General features: G+C 37.8%; 2 protein-coding genes and 1 long non-coding RNA gene across 3 annotated transcripts; 1 reads left to right on the forward strand and 2 right to left on the reverse strand.

Moving 5' to 3' along the window:
- The first annotated feature begins 325 nt into the window (after window positions 1-325).
- LOC141282489 (uncharacterized) lies at window positions 326-1,524 on the forward strand. The gene is made up of 3 exons (XR_012337177.1): window positions 326-751; window positions 899-1,010; window positions 1,150-1,524. It is a non-coding gene; the product is annotated as an uncharacterized lncRNA (long non-coding RNA).
- Window positions 1,525-8,171: 6,647 nt separating this feature from the next.
- Window positions 8,172-10,827, reverse strand: LOC135770302 (uncharacterized). Its single transcript, XM_065280022.1, has 6 exons — window positions 10,563-10,827; window positions 10,239-10,442; window positions 9,649-10,044; window positions 9,463-9,527; window positions 9,074-9,327; window positions 8,172-8,457 (listed from the first exon to the last, which is right to left on the reverse strand). Exons 1-6 carry the CDS (start codon window positions 10,825-10,827, stop codon window positions 8,208-8,210), a joined length of 1,434 nt encoding a protein of 477 aa, XP_065136094.1. The 3' UTR covers window positions 8,172-8,207.
- Window positions 10,828-13,332: 2,505 nt separating this feature from the next.
- LOC135770303 (uncharacterized) lies at window positions 13,333-15,281 on the reverse strand. Its single transcript, XM_065280023.2, has 4 exons — window positions 15,220-15,281; window positions 14,955-15,015; window positions 13,473-14,101; window positions 13,333-13,393 (listed from the first exon to the last, which is right to left on the reverse strand). The coding sequence occupies exons 3-4, from the start codon at window positions 14,099-14,101 to the stop codon at window positions 13,333-13,335; spliced, it is 690 nt and encodes a 229-aa protein (XP_065136095.1). The 5' UTR covers window positions 14,955-15,015; window positions 15,220-15,281.
- Between the last annotated feature and the right edge of the window lie 1,446 nt (window positions 15,282-16,727).

Here is a 16,727-nt window from a genome sequence, read left to right on the forward strand (position 1 = left end):
TAGTAAGTACACTTTCATTATAATATTTATAAACACACTTAAGTGCACTTTTAAAAATGCACTTTGTAATAATATCTAATTAATTTCAACTTTTAGTAAGTACACTTTCATAATAATATTTCACTAACACACTTAAGGACACTTTTTAAAAATGCACTTTGTAATAATATCTAATTAATTTTAAATTATAGTAAGTACACTTTCAACATAATATTTATAAACACACTTAAGTGGACTTTTAAAAATGCACTTTTTAATACTGTCTAATTAAGCTTAACTTATAGTAAGTACACTTTCATCACAATATCTCTAACATACCTAATTACACTTTTTAAAAATGCACTTTGTCTAATTTAGTTTTACTTAAATGTAACCCTGGTTAAATAATTAAATATTATTATTTTAAAAGTGTGCTTAAATATAATAGAGACTATTCATACATCTACATTTATTTTATAAATGAGGAAATACATGTGAATAATTCAATCTGAATTATAAATCTGAAATGAGTAAACCAATCGGAGTGTTTAATTGTAAGCTCCGCCCCTTTTTTGCTTTCGGATCGCGTCTCAGTTCAGAGGAGAGATGCAGAGCGACAGAGACACTCGATCTAACGCGAGAGTGTTTAATTTGATTAAATATGACTCTTAAGTTCATATAAACTGAAGAGATCAGAATTTAACTTGCATATATTCAATGATACAGCGTGATTGTGTGGATTGAGCACTTTTTGAGCTTTCATTTTGACCTGGTGAGTTTGTTATAATTACCAATGTTATAATTAGCCATAAAAACGAATGTCAACACTTTAAATGTCATATCATTTTATTTGTTTAATCCATACGAGACAAAATAGTGTTATATTGTGATGTTATATGGGTTGGATTGTTCATTGCAGTGTGATTATGTAAAACCACATGGTGCGTTGTGTTCACTGCTGTTCGCTGACGCCATTTTGGTTGCACGTGCCTGTGAAAGACAAAAAGAGAGAGAAACACGTGAATGGACAGGTATTTGTCTAAATTGTCATTTATTATGATGATGGCACTTATGTATGTATTTTATTTGTTTCCTGTATTATGTATAATTTTAATCATTATTGATACACAATATTGAATGTTTTTTCCTTTCGTATGAACATTCCTTGAGCTGGATTTTCCTAATTGATGGCGAGCCTCCTATTTCGACCTGATTGGATCACGAATCTAGAGGAAAGGACAATTTTCTATTTTAAATATTTTTCTTCAGACAAGTAAGAGGATACATTTCAGAAACTGTTTCCTTATTTTGTTTGTTTACTTTATTGAACTGAAACATTTCAGAAGCACAATTCTGATAATTTAAGACTGATCAATACTCCAATTGATAAGAACTTTGAACTTGAATACTGATTTCAGTGTGTTACATATATAATTTGTACCATCTTTGTACATTGATTGTGACTGTGATTTCTGTAAATGAGAAGTAATTTAGAGCGTGCACCCATAGTATATATAGTTAATTGTATTTTCATTGTTGTTACTATTTTTTGTGTAGTTAAAGTACATACTGTAGAAAGATGCAATGAAATCACTTCACTGCACTGAAATCCCAGTTCAACTGATTGCATTTAATTTTATATATTGGAATTTATTTGGCAAACTTGTATTTGAAACATTACATTTAATGAGTAATTAAATGTACTGTTAATATACATTAACTTATTTTTAATTTCACATTAATTGCTTGACAGTAGATTGAACAGTGCACTTTAAGTATATTCTAAAAACACTAGAAGCAATTATGAAAGTAGATATAAAGTTGTAATAAAGTACCAATTAAGTTGTTCCAAAAAATCACTCTTAATGGCAACTTATTACATTTTATTTCAACTTAATATATGATATATGTGAAATTAATTACACTTAATGTGCATTCAGTGCGCCGAAAAGATTGCATTTAATTCACACTTAAGAGTATTGTTAACAGACATTAAATTGCATTTTAAATCACACTAATTTCATGTCATTATATTGTGTAGTGCACTTTAAGTATATTTTAAAAACACTAGAAGCAATTATGAAAGTAGATATAAAGTTGTAATAAAGTACCAATTAAGTTGTTCCAAAAAATCACTCTTAATGGCAACTTATTACATTTTATTTCAACTTAATTTATGATATATGTTAAATTAATTACACTTAATGTGCATTCAGTGCGCCGAAAAGATTGCATTTAATTCACACTTAAGAGTATTGTTAACAGACATTAAATTGCATTTTAAATCACATTAATTTCATGTCATTATATTGTGTAGTGCACTTTAAGTATATTTTAAAAACACTAGAAGCAATTATGAAAGTAGATAGAAAGTTGTAATAAAGTACCAATAAAGTTGTTCCAAAAAATCACTCTTAATGGCAACTTATTACATTTTATTTCAACTTAATATATGATATATGTTAAATTAATTACACTTAATGTGCATTCAGTGCGCCGAAAAGATTGCATTTAATTCACACTTAAGTGTATATACTTAAAGTGTATTATTTATGTAATAAGTACACTTTATAAAAGTACACTTAAGCACACTTTTTTTTCACAAGGTACCTACGGCTCCTCCTCCAGTTCCAACCCCAGTGAAATCGATCTACCCCTCCTTGCACACACCTCCTCCTTATGAGAAAGCCAAAGCCCCAATGCAACAGCCTGTTTTTCAAATCAATAGCGGTGAATTGAATGTAGATGAAGATTTTATTTGTGTGAAAATGTAGTGTGTCTGTGATATAATGAGTCTGTTAAAACCATAAATGGGATTAAGCAAAATCTAGCAGAAAGACAGAGGCAAAGCTTTGAAAGAAAAACAACAAATTACAGAAAAGAGTAGAGACCAAGTTATTAAATGTGGAAATAAAGATGAACAATTATAAAAAGGAACAGAAAAAATTATTAAAAGGTGAATGACACAGATAAATTGTATAAAGGACAAAAGATTTAACAAAATGAAGAGGAGTCTTCATCTGATGATGGAAGGTGGTCACAAGATAAATTTTATTTTAAATTGAAAGGCAATATTTTGCAATGGGTTAAGTTAAACCTTGAAAGGCTGAAAGCTCTCATCCTTTGACATTCAAGAAAGTGACTAAAAAGCTGGCAAGAAACAGACAATGAAAAACTGTGTGTGACATCAAAGTGTTGGAGTTGCAAAGAGAGGAGGAACTAATAAACTAAACTGTGGACACATCCTATTTGGAGCAGTGAAGGGGGCACTGCACAATGTTCAAAGACGATTACAAAAAAAGACTGAGTGGAGTCCAAAAGGAGACTAACAAAGACAATAATGTTCTTGGAGGCAAGAGAAACTGGACAATACTTCACTGGACACTGAACTTTTTCATCTTCATACGAGCCTTTGAGTGAAAAAGGGGAAAGAGTAAACAGCCGTTCAATGTTTAGTAAAGACCTTGTTACTATAGGGACACAGGCAATCTTTATGAGAAAATCAGCTAGACACATTTAAAGGCTGATCAAGAACTTTGTTGTTAGGTGTGACTACCTGTTCTGAGATCAAATCAGACTCCTATAGACCCTTTTACTGTTTGTACACAATGATGACGTGGCAGTGTATGCGCGCGCATTTAGGCAACGGAAGTATCGTAAGAATCAACAGTGAAGCAACACAAACAGTAAGTTATTTTAAAAAAAAATTGACTTTATCAACATTTTCAACACAGCTACCAGATCCGTGTACTATAGTGGAGTGGATAAAAGACGTTAGCAGATGGCCAAAAATAAAGTTGCCAGATACATATATACGTATATTAGTATATTATATTAGTGCAACCAAACGCAACAACGGGACATTTTGATGTTGAGAAACCGTTTTAATAAACTTTCTGAGTTGCTACCAGGTTAGAACCAATGGGGAATAACACCACTTCTGTTGCCCAAATGCGCGCGCAGGCTATTTGATCACGTGAGCTGTAAAGGGGTCTATTAATCTGACAGGAAGAAATGCATAATTGAATTTGGTATATACAGAGGAAGTCAGAATTCCACTGATGGTACTGAGCTAAAAAGTAAATATATATGGCATAGAACAGCTATGGCAGAAAGGAAATTAAAATAGATAAAAGAAATAAAAATAAAAAAGAGAACACCATAGAACACTATAAAAGGTAAACAAGAAAAGCTGTGAGAATAGAAAAATAACTGATTATTGTAACAAACTTTGTATTTAAGGAAATTGCCAGCCCAGACATCATATATGTGCATGAAGGTGTTCACATGGCAGATCTAATCACTGAGGATGAGCCACATGATTGCATACCATTGACTGATATAAAAATTATTGTTATTATAATTGATTGTAATTGTTATACCATTGACTGAAAAAGCAAACATATTGAGAGATGGTTTGTTCCGGTACCACTGACAACTCCCCAACCAGTAATCATAATGTTTACAGATGGATGTTGTTTTAGAGCATCAGATGGTTCGCTAAAGGCAGGCTTTGCAGTTGTTGAACAGGTTGAAAATTGTTTTGTGACTAGAGTGAGTGGGAAATTGGAGGGTAAGCAGTCAGCACAGAGAGCTGAAATGGTAGCTGTTATCAAAGCCTTGCACTACACTGGTGAAGAGAGGGTGATTGTTTATAGTGACTCTGCATATGTGATTGGTGCAGTATATATGGAACTGCCATATGGCAGATAGGTGAGTTTGAAACCAGGAAAGGCCGGCCTATAGTAAATGCTAGCAAAGCCTGACACATACTACAGGCTGTGAAGGTACCTAATGAAGTGGCTGTTGTCAACTGCCTAATAAACCACTTATATCCCCAACCATGGTTTCCCAAGACAAAGTTAGATCTGACAAACTGACAAACACGCAATGGAATTGACATATAGTTTCGGGGCTGCTTATCACCCCAATGTTAGAGCAAAGCTGAAATATTGAACCTGACTTTGACATTAAAACTTGACTTGACAAAATCTGTGCAGACAAAAACAACATGGCTTGAGGCATTACCAATTGCATTAATGTCTATTCACTCTTCTGTTAACAGGATTTCTGGTTTCACAACCTTTGAATTGCTTACAGGTCGTCAGTTTCCGGGTCCGAGGAATGACGTGGTGAAGGACCCTATCCTGCCACTAACTAATGATGTTTATTTCTAAAAAGTAACTGCTATGATTAAACATTTTTCTTGCCAGGCTACCACACAACGAAATTGTGGGAACGACCCAGCTGTTATAAATGATGATTGGGTTTCTAATAGACACAGGTGTGGACCTGAGGACTCAGGTCCAAGAGAGGGAGAGTGTTGAAAGTGAAAGTGAATCAGCTGGAATACAGAGAGGACAAACAGGAAGTGGTAACACATCAGTGGTAACACTCACACAACACCAACAACAAAGTCAACAAACACTCTGTAAAATTGTGCATAAAAAAGGTGACATTTTTTCCAGCCCAGCAACAGAACCCCTAGCACACTGTGTGAGCACAGATTGTGCCTACGGAGCAGGTATAGCCGTACAGTTCAAAGCGAAGTACGGTACACAAAAGGTTGTAAGACAGAACAAACACACAGGTGAATGTGCAGTTACCCATGAGGACGACGGCAGATTGATTTTTCATTTAATAACAAAACAAAATTGTACTGATTTACCAACATATGAGAATTTTACCTACAGCCTCAGATGTATGAGAGAGTGGTGTGAAAAAGAAAACATAAGTGTATCCACTCCCCGGCTGGGGTGTGGCCTGGATAAATTGGATTTCCACAAAGTGCTGGAAATCCTGACAGAAGGGTTTAGAGACCTGAATATCACAATTACCATATATTCAGTATAACCTGTTTAACATTTTAATGCTTAAGAGTTTTGAGTTTTCTATAATTATTACATTTTACATTACTGTTGATTTTCTTAAAGTTTCGTATAATATTATAGTTTACGTTTCCTGTGTGGATTTGAGTCCACAAGAATGAAGTTGTACAGAACCTCGAGGAGGATGGAGAAGAAAATGTGTGACCTCTTTCAGAGGTCAAGAGAGGGAATTGTGGGATTTTTATGTTGTCATGTTATAATTGATATGTGCCATTATGCTTTTTGTGCTGAGATATGTGAGAGATTGTCTGTGTGAGTGGAAAGGCTGTTTCAGTTGGGGGTAGGAACAAACCCCTGAAGAGAAAACACACAGAACAGATGGTTTCAATAAACAAGTTGCTCGCTTTATAACTATGTTATATTTAGAGAAAGTGAAAATTAGTATGTTTAACTAATGAATGCATTTAACCAATTCATGAACAATGGAGTACTGTTGTGTTGTTGAATAATTATGTTTTACATATTTACTGCCTACATTTCATGCTGATTGCTGAAAGTGTTAAAGTTACAAAGATGTCCAAATAAGGACTGTGGAAATTGATTTTGTTCCATTTTATATTTCTTTAATTAATCATTTTATTCTATAAACATTGTGTGTTTCATATATGCACTGAGCTATTATGTAAAAATGAGGTGTTTATGTTTGAGAGTGGAAAGTTACCAGCTTTTGTATGTGTGTAAGAAGCTGCAAGGAGGATTAGCGAGGAATTCATATCTGGAAACTGTTAAGATAAGAGAGAAGCCTGAGGGGGAAAAGCAAACAGGCAACTATTTTATTAACCAATGCTTTAATATTCACAGGATAAAATATGCCATGTATTTTTTACTTAATCAGTATTAATTATTGAATAATTGATGTAATAAATATAAGATGTTGTCTTTGATAAATTTGTATTAACCAATGAAATGAAGGTTGCATACAGAATAACTTAATGGGGGCAGGGCAGCTCAACCTTGAAGAACAGAATCTCCTGTGTGCTTGTTGTGTGTGTTTTCTTTCCTAACAGATGGTTTTTAATAATGATTAAAGTGTTTGCTTAGAAGTAGTATTGCAGTAAAAGATTTAATATGTGTTTATCTATCTAAAGAAGTTAATGTGTGCCTTATTCATATAACCAATTTTACGAATAATGAAATGATGTCATGATATTGAAATATGTTTTACATAATAATCACTTTCATCTTACAGCTTATGTTTTTTATAAATGAATGTTTTATTAATGATGACATCCTGTGATTTGTAACGCTTGGAGAACCTGGAAAAACATAAAACAACCAGTATTAATAAACATTTAAACAAAAATAAAAAAGTGCTGTGATCATCTACTGTTTAATCACGACTATAATGCAGCAGCATTACACAGCTGATATTTACCATATATACCCTCGCATTGGGCCCCCAATTTGCTAAATCCTCAACTGTGGATAACATAATTATGCCGCAATATTTAGTCTGTCTGGAACTAAGCTGAGTTAAACCACATCACTGTGTGACACTTCAATACATATGAACGGCTGCTACGCTAATACGATTTTGTTTTTCTCTCCCTGTCTCGTCCTCGACCCGAGGACGAGACAAACAGACCCAGTCCCGGTAGATGTGAAAGTCGGCACACCTCTGATCTACTGGCCGTCCTTCAACGTTATGCCCAGCTGATACCTGACCAACGATCACCGGCAGAACCGCTTAATCTCCGCTAAATCTCCATTTCCGTTCTCCCAAGGGTTTTTCCCTCCTAGGACTTATTTTTCCTCGGATAAAAGCCCGGGGGTTTTTTTTCTCCTAGGGGGTTTTTCACCCCGGGGAGGCAGCCTTTTTGGGCTTTACCTAGCTTCCTCTTCAATACGTTGCTTTAGTAATACGTGCAATTATAATATTGAGTCATAGCCGCAGCAAATTTAACTGCTCATGCTATCATGTATTCTGTTGTGCTATCTGTCGTTTTCTGTGCTTTTCACTGCTTCTATTTATGTAAAGCTGCTTTGAAACAATTGACTTTTGTGAAAAGCGCTATATAAATAAAATTGAATTGAATTGAATTGAATATCATATAGCAATTGATCACACCCTAGTGTCATGTTGCTTTTGTAAAATGACTACTTTCATTGAAATTAACATTGGATTATGGATTCTTACAGTCTGTTAAAGTCCATGTCGTAAGCAATAAATCATATCTTTCATAATAGAAAGGTAAACAAAAGTTGGACTCTTGCTGATTTGTATCTAGACCTGTCAAAGCACCCACAGTTACATTCAGTCAACCGTGCCAATTACTTAAAGCAGCTGAGGGCTATACAGAGGGTTCATGTTTTGGTATAGCGGTAACAATGCTAATTTACTCACCAGTCTGAGATTGTTGAAGCGTTCATCTGTGGAAGCTGGATGGTGGTTTCTCTCATCACCCTATCATTGGTGAGGATGCACTCTCGGATATGTCTGTAGACCCGTGCAATCATTGCGAAGCGGTCGACCCTCTGTCCCTCAACGCGCACCGCGTTTTGGTAGAGAGCACAGAGCCTTGTGAAGATGCCCTCCACCACTCTGTTGCAGTCAGGCCTCTGTGCAGGACTATGATGCCCAATGAAACACCTACAAATTACAGCAGAATACATATTATTAATGTAAGATTGTTTTCAGTGTGTGAACTTTTCTCTGTTGAGTTTATTGTTCTATTCTGTCAGATTTGCTTTGTGTTGTCTAGATGTAAATTTTTAATATCTGTGCAGAGTTATGTTGTCTTGTTTGTTTTCTGGGTAGATGTTGAAATATCATATCAATAAATTAGGTATCTACTGTTTTACTGTGTTGTGGCATTATCACAGCTTTGGAAAAAAAGTGTCTTAAACTGTTGTTAAACACAGTTAATCCAAAAGTCTATGAGAAAAATAAACTGGCTTTTTTGAGAGGGTCAGCCAACAAAAATATGTCATCCCTGTGGCACTCTATAATGACCCCGGTCTGCGTTTTTTCAACGATGTATGGTTAGAACTGTGTCCATAGGAATGTAACTTACATAACATAAAATCAGCATTAAACGTAAATCACAACTAACAATTTTTGTTATATCTAGGCCAAGTATGATTTTAACAGGCTGCAGGAAGATAAGCTAGTCATAATTCGTCAGGTTTTACTAAATATATATCTTTTTATAAAAATCAAAACCCTTAAACAAATCAAAACCCTGTATTTGCTAAATTTAGCATACCTTCTGGTGCTCTCCACACCAGGTGCCACATTCTTCTTACTGGCCCTGAATCGTCCCTGTTTTAGGTTGGTTTGGTGACGTGGTGAGTAAGTGGTCTTTTTCTTATCAAACTCCCCCAATGCCTGCCATAGGTTGATGATTTGATCAGACTCTTCTCCAGTTAAGGCCAGACGGTGTTCTCTAAGGTTGAACAAATACTCTGCCAAGTCCTGCACAGCTCCATAACCTTCAATATTATCGGGTCCAACACAATCCTAAAATGAAAGATCATTTAGCAACTTTTGAAAGCACCAATGAATACAAATATTCACATGAAAGCACAGCCAACATAACCCAGAATTTGTTTGCATACATGTATATGTACATTAAAAAAGAAACCGTGCCCTTACATCATGCAAAGGGTTCTCTTCAGATGATGGAAAGTCAGTTTCTGTGGACCCTTGGTTACCTGGGGCTACATGAAAAAGGTAAATATTTAGTTTACATTTGTATTTATCTTTCAATATGACAAATATTCATTTAGAGTTAGTGTGACAACAAACAACTCTCAATAAAAATACTTTGGTAAAACTCACAGCTATGTGCGCCAGGAGATGGTGCTGGCTGAGTGTGCAGTGAGCTGGAAACAGAAGATGTGACTGGTATTGGAGGGACCACAGACAGTGATGATGTAGAGCTGGTGACAGGAGATCTCACTGGTAATGTAGGGGACACATACAGTGATGACTTGGGTCTGGTTGCCGGAGGGGTTGAAGATGATGCTGCAGACACTGATGCTTGTGAAGTAGCAGAAGGTATCCGCTCTGTGTCAAAGGTGGGGACAGTGATGTCTTGAAACTCCTCAAGTTCATCATAAGCTTCCTCCACCTCTATAGCAACCTCAGTGGTCTCAGACTCTTCAATGGCCAACCTGTAGTCCTGCAGAACTTTACCAGTTTGCTGGTAAAGATACTCTACTCCGATAAGTTCACCTTTAAAATATTAAAACAATGACAATTAGATAATATACCAGAATATTATATTATTACTCTTTATTATAACACTGTTTGTGTGTGTGTGTGTGTGTGTGTGTGTGTGTGTGTGTGTGTGTGTGTGTGTGTGTGTGTGTGTGTGTGTGTGTGTGTGTGTGTGTAATTGTCACCAAAAACAACAAACAGTTATCTACCAGTGTACTTTCTTGGCCCAACATAAGGGCTGATTTTCATGCCCATGACCTCCTCTGCAAGAATATTGGCAGCATGACGGAGAAGATGACTGTAGGAATGTGGCTGCTGCTCATCAGTTGTTGCTGCCACAGCCCGGTCCTCATTCCACCTTGCAAGTCCATCCAAAAGATACGCCTGAAAAAAGGTGTCACTTGCCAGCGTGCCTGTACATTAAAAAAAATCATATAAATACATAAATAACTGTTCTTGCTATTCTCATAATTATTTCAATATATAATTAAGTAAAATCTTATTTAAAAAATTCTGTGACTAAAATTACTTACCTGGGATGAATCTGTTGAGGTGCAGGTGAAAAGACTCGAGCGAAGTAGAACCTCTGGCACAGCGGTAAGTTGGCAGACGGTGCCCTCCGTTCATTAAAGTGCCCGTCTGCATGTAGAGCTGCACACCTTGAGGATCCTGGATGCAGGCCACATGCTTTCGCTGGGACTTTATGATCTCACTCATCCGGGCTGAGTTTATTAAAGGGACTCCCAGAATATCACGACCAGCATCTCCTTCAAAGGCCTGAATGAGGCTCTCAATCATCGTCAGAGTCTCCTTGGTCCCACGAGTGGTTCTCCTGCAATGTAGGGCTAGCTCGCTACGACTGATACGGCGCAGTACATCAGCCTCAGATCATGGTCTCCAGTCAGCTTCTAGCTCTGCACGCTTTGCCATCTTCAGGGCCGTCAGGTTGTCCTGGTCCCACATGAAAATACAGTGGCTGAGGCGACTCATAAATGTGGCATATAACGGGTGACAGTCGGTGGTGCAACCCACAGAAAATCTCTGCATAAAGTGCCATATATCCAACCGGATGGTCATTTGCTCCCACTCTTCAAACATCCTCCTCAGAAGAGTGTTGCCACAGCAGTCTCTGTCCACATACAGTACCTCGGGAGGAGCTACCCCAGCCACTCTGTATCTCCTAATGAGGCCTTCAATCATTGGCCCAAGACCAAAACCCTCACTTGCTGTGAGCACGGACATGATCACCTGTCCATGCTCATTTCCAACATTGGTTGCCCAGGCAGCGGTGCCATAGCTGGGTCCTGCTAGTTTTCTGGCTACTTTTTTTGTGGAATCCATTTTTAAGATCCGACCATATTGTGATGTTATAGCGGCCTTGATCTCATCCAGCCGTTGCAGGACATCCTGGGCATAGACCTGCATCAGCCACCGGTGCTTAGGGACAGAAGGCATTGTAGGAAGCGGTTCAAATGTCACAGGCAGTATCAGGCTTGATGTGACAGCACTGGCAAACCCCTTGCAATCTGTAAGATATTGGACTGTTTTTTGCAACCAGACCTCAGCTTGACGCTCCTGCAGCTTGCGCTGGATCTGGCTGCTGCTGTTTCCCAGACCTCGTTGACGCATCAAACATACTACCTGAAAGTCACATGCAAGTTTTGATGTTAGAATGCAGGGGAACTGCACTCGGTGGCCAATGTCGAGTTGGGAGACGATATCATGGCTCCAGCTGATGACCTTCCTCTTACATCTTCGGCAGGCCAGGTACTCAGATGCCACAAAGTACACACTATTCAAAGCAATCACCACCCTGATCTTTTGATGCAGGCCAGCTGAGGTCAGAAGATCTTTCTGACAGTCTGGATGTGGACAGGTCAGCTTAAATTGCCACAGCTTTCGTGGCATCCAGAGCAGCAGAGGATGGCCAAAGTAATTCTCCAAGGAAGGAGCACTACTGGTCTTCAGTGGCACCGATGGAGGATACCACCAAAGTTTGTCCACCCTGTTATAGATCAGCTCAGGACGGCCTGGTGCAGCCCATCTGAACAGGGCCTTGGAAATCCACCTTTGGTCCACTTCAGGCAGGGTGTGTATCCATCCAGCTGGAAGACAGACTCGTTGTGCTGGAAAAAAACATAAACACTAATTCACATTGTTGCACCAACAAGGCTTAAATTAAAATTAGAGTTTGAAAAACAGTATAGAGCTATCCAGGGTTTGTTGATCTTAGTTTAATTTTAATTTGACTTGTGTTGCACTACTTCAATTTAAACACAGATTAACAAATCTTAGATTAAAACCTTAACTACACCCTTCATCTGTGTTTTATTTTGTCCGGCACAATGAATTTGCTGTAATTAAACAGCGACAATGTTGACGTTGTTATTCAAAAGAAAATAAACAGTTTATGCAGGCAAAGGAAAAGTAATTTTTGTATTATAAATCACTACTTACATAAATCGGAAATCTAAAGGGTTGATTCAAAATAATAACATTGGACAATCTATTAAAACAGTCTATTGTATTGATTAAAGGAGCAATGTGGCAGGAAACAAGCTCAGATATTGTGATATAATGATGTGCCAGCGCATTTGTCATGCCGCCGTGTCTGTTCATTCTCTGTGCTATTAATATACTTTTTGAGTGATCGACCTCTATGCTGTGTATTTAAAAAAAGTCTATGTATGTACTGTAGGATAGGGAGGGTATCCCGGACTTGATGCTTCAAAGCCAATAAAACATCTTAATGTGCCGCTAAACTTACTCTGTTGAGACATTTTAAGAAACGCATCTTTGAATAGCACCACCACGCTCGCAGTGTCTGTTTCTGATCATTTATCTACACATTTAATTGTAAAAAAAATCTTTAAACCTCCTATGCACGTTTAAAATTAATCCCTAACTGAGATTGAAAACAGAGTTTAAAGTACAGGGACAACAGATAATCTCGGTTTAATGTAAAATTTAAACCTGGATCAAAATGACAATTTAAATGTAACCCTGTTTATTTTTAAACAAGATTTAATGTTTGGGCCTAATCTTTGTTGGTGCAACCCACCCATTGTTTTACTTTACTTTATTATTCCTGTAAAGTAAACTTGAATATTTTGTTATATGTTTTAAATAAGTATAAACGTACATGCCACATGTGCCTCCTCAAACATAGTTGCCTCTGCCAGCAGTGTGCTGTCATCTATCTCAGTAGACACAGAGGGGTGGGTTAGGGTAGCTGAGGGCCCTGCGGCGGCTTCAATGGAAACAGTCGGGTAGGTGAGGGTGGCTGTGGGCCCTGTGGCTCCCTCAATAGATACAGTTGGGTGGGTGAGGGTGGCAGAGGGGCGTGCACGTGCCTGGGCCAAAGCTACAAAACAAAACACGGGACAATTAAACATGACTCCTGAACAGCAACAAATACTAAAAACAAACCAACTATTTTACACATAAGTGTTTGGTTACAAGGTGTGGTTTTGATGGGGGAAACTATCCTTTTTATGGTCTTGGTCAGGGTTCTTTGGTCAGGCAACTTCCCAACCAAGAGGGAGCGTAGAGAGGCAGTGGAAGCATGGGTGGTGGCAGCTTGCTGGGTGGGTGCAGCGTGCTGGGTGGGTGCAACGTGCTGAGTAGGGGCAGCGTGCTTGGAAGCTTTTGCATCATTCTGCTCTTCCTTCATGGCAATGGCAATTTTGCCAGAAGGAAAGAGCTCAATATACTCCCTGAAACTCCCCTTGTTGTGGGCATGTTCTTGGGAGTCTTTGCTGCCTCCTGTGGTGTCCCTCTTCATAGATGCAACCAGGTAAGCAGCATACCCTAGTGCATTTTCTGCCACCCACCTGAATGTTTGCCCACGAAAGATACCAAACTGGATTTCAAAGAAACCCAGCAGGTGCTTTCTGTTAGCTGGATCTCCATGGTGCTGACTTAAGCTTTTCTTGGCCTTGTCCAGCACAGCCTCCGGGGACAGGGGTCTTGTGTAAGGCTTTCCTTTGTTGGCTTCCTTCACCTTTGCTGCTTCCAGTGTGTCCGAAAGATTCAGGCTGCCATCAGCCCGTCTCCTGAAGCGAGGCTCCATCTGAATTAAAAAATGAAGATATAAATATTACAGAGAAACAGAAAACACATTTGGTAATCCAGCTGTGTAAATTACATTACTATATGGGCAATTCCTTACAAATGCTAACCTTACCATGAACATTTTTTTACCAAAGATTTTCACTGCATTTATAGCTTAGTTGTCAAAATTTGGTGGTTTTTATACCAGTGGAGGTCTCTTTCTTAAAGATTTTAAAGCATTTTAAGTATGTTTTTTCATAATCATATAAAAACCATTTCAGAATTGTCACATCCATAACAGTACATATTCCTCTTTAATGCACACATGAAAATTACATTTAAATGCATTGTTTTTGTTCTAAAAAAGAGTCATCCCTTCTCCATTTGTTCTGTTTTTGGCTTCTGGTTTGTGCAAAATAATTCACTGAAATCCTACAAATGTTTTCTCTCAAAAACGTGTGTCTTTTTGTCACTTCCATAACATTCATAACAGTCCCTCATCTAAAATAGAAAACTAGTGCATAGATTGATATTATTTTGATGACTGATAACAAACATATTGACTCTGACTATTTATATTTCATGTTTTGACAAAAAAATCACATTAATAATGCAGAAATTGCACATATTTACTCATGATCACATTACAGTGTTGATTTTATATTATTCTATGTTTATAAATATATATGTATATTTTTTCCAACAGATTCAAAATGTTGATAATCAGCATTATATTCCAGAGTAAGCTCTAATAATGTTACAAGTAAAGCATTTAACCTTAAATCATGCATTTACAATTGATTTAGCTAAAACAACTAAGTTTAGCATCAAAATACACTTAAAGGTTCTAAAAATAGAAGCATGTAACTTACTGTGCACGAAGCTGTAGTAAAGCCGTAGTAACTTACAGTTATACTTTATTGCTCTGTGAATCTATAAAACATACAAATTAACTTACAGTATAACAATTACAACAACAACAACAATATAATAAATAACAATTGATGTTTAATTAAAAGTTTGTATTAGTGACCTAAATTATAAAGCTAATGTTAGCTTGGCTAACGGTACAGGTGTTTCGTTTAAAACAATTACAAATATTTGCTACTGTACTAAAAATAGAAGCATGTAACTTACTGTGTACGAAGTTGTAGTAAAGATGTAGTAAACTGTAACGTTATACTTTGTTTTGATTGCTCGGTAAATCTATAAAACATATAAGTTTGATTACAGGAACATTATAACGATTGCAACAACACACACACATATATACATATATATATAAAATAACAATTGACGTTTAATTATTAGTTTGTATTAATTACCTAAATTACAAAGCTAGTCTGTGCTAGAGGTTTTTCGTTTAAAACAATTTAAAATATTTGCTACTTTATTTTTTTGAAAAAAGTGACTTACCTGAAGATGTTTCTCCGACCGTAATTCGCAAGCTCTGGGGGGCTCTTGACTTTGATTGGTCAATTCTTGGTTGTTACTAGCAGACAGGTTCATGATAGCGATACGAGCGCTGATTGGTCATTGCATGCGAATCTTGGTTTCAGTCAGGAGCGCTGATTGGCCGTTGCTTGCAAATCTTGGTTTCAGTCAGGAGCGCTGATTGGCCATTGCTTGCAAATCTTGGTTTCAGCCGGCAACGCTGATTGGCCGTCGCTTGCAAATCTTGGTTTCAGCCGGGAACGCTGATTGGCCGTTGCCTGCAAATCTTGGTTTCAGCGGGGAATTTGATTGGCTGTCATAACCAAGAATAACCACGACTTACAGGTGGCAGGGAGCTAGCCGGGCCTAATGTTGTGTTGTTTGCTGGCTGATTGCAAGCCGTTACCTTCTTGAAGAAACAGCACAAACAGATGCCTTGCATGTTGCACGGGTAAAGGCAAGCTCAGGCCACGTGGCTTCTGGTTGGAGTTTTCCATAGCAGGCAGAATAATTAAGGTCAGCTGCAAAACCTCTTGCTCGCAGGCGAGTCTGTGCTCGTTGCAGATGCTGATGCTTGTTGTTTTTGAGCAGACCATCGATGTGATCCGGGCACATCTCGAGCAGTCACAGATGCTGCAATTTTTTCAGACCTGTTTGATATTCTTGCCAGTTGATCTTGTAGTGGGTCCAGCTAACCACGGTGCCGACGGAATAAACGGAGAAAGATCGATCAAGTTCTCGCATGAATTTATGAGGAAACGTTTTTGTCCATTGGTCGTGACTGCCTCTTCACCATTGGTCTTTCAGTTTGTGCGCCTCGTAAGCGGTGTGTTGTGTAGCATGCGCACAACCACGTTAAAAAGTACAGATGACAAGAACCTTGTTGTGTAGTGTGAGCGCCACAGCACTTCAGTTAGTCTCACATTCCTGTAGCGTGAGCTTTCGATAAGACAATATCCTCTTTCAGTCACGCATACAATTGGGTTTCGGCTTAGGCTTGGATGTTGTCCTTTGGATGGCACCAAGGTATGTCTTTAAACTGTTTTGCTATTCCAGGTCATCGAGCTTTAAGACTCTGATCGGACAGTTCTGTAAATAAACCCCACAAAAACTCAGTGCAGTGGAACAACTGAAAGAGAAGACTTTCTTGTCTTTCAGTTACCGACAGCTTGGTTGCCTCAGCAATGAGATGATGCTGTGGCGCTCTCCCT

Source organism: Paramisgurnus dabryanus, chromosome 8, assembly GCF_030506205.2.
Source record: "Paramisgurnus dabryanus chromosome 8, PD_genome_1.1, whole genome shotgun sequence".
Lineage (NCBI taxonomy): Eukaryota > Metazoa > Chordata > Actinopteri > Cypriniformes > Cobitidae > Paramisgurnus > Paramisgurnus dabryanus.

Coding starts and splice junctions, on each gene's coding strand:
- LOC135770302 (XM_065280022.1), bottom strand. CDS start 10,827: ATGATTGAGAGCCTCATTCAGGCCTTTGAAGGAGATGCTGGTCGTGAT. Junction 10,045..10,238: donor TGGGCCAAGAAAGTACACTG/GTAGATAACTGT, acceptor AATATTTTAAAG/GTGAACTTATCGGAGTAGAG. Junction 8,458..9,073: donor GGTGTGGAGAGCACCAGAAG/GTATGCTAAATT, acceptor TGTAATTTGTAG/GTGTTTCATTGGGCATCATA.
- LOC135770303 (XM_065280023.2), bottom strand. CDS start 14,101: ATGGAGCCTCGCTTCAGGAGACGGGCTGATGGCAGCCTGAATCTTTCG. Junction 13,394..13,472: donor CCTTGTAACCAAACACTTAT/GTGTAAAATAGT, acceptor TTTGTTTTGTAG/CTTTGGCCCAGGCACGTGCA.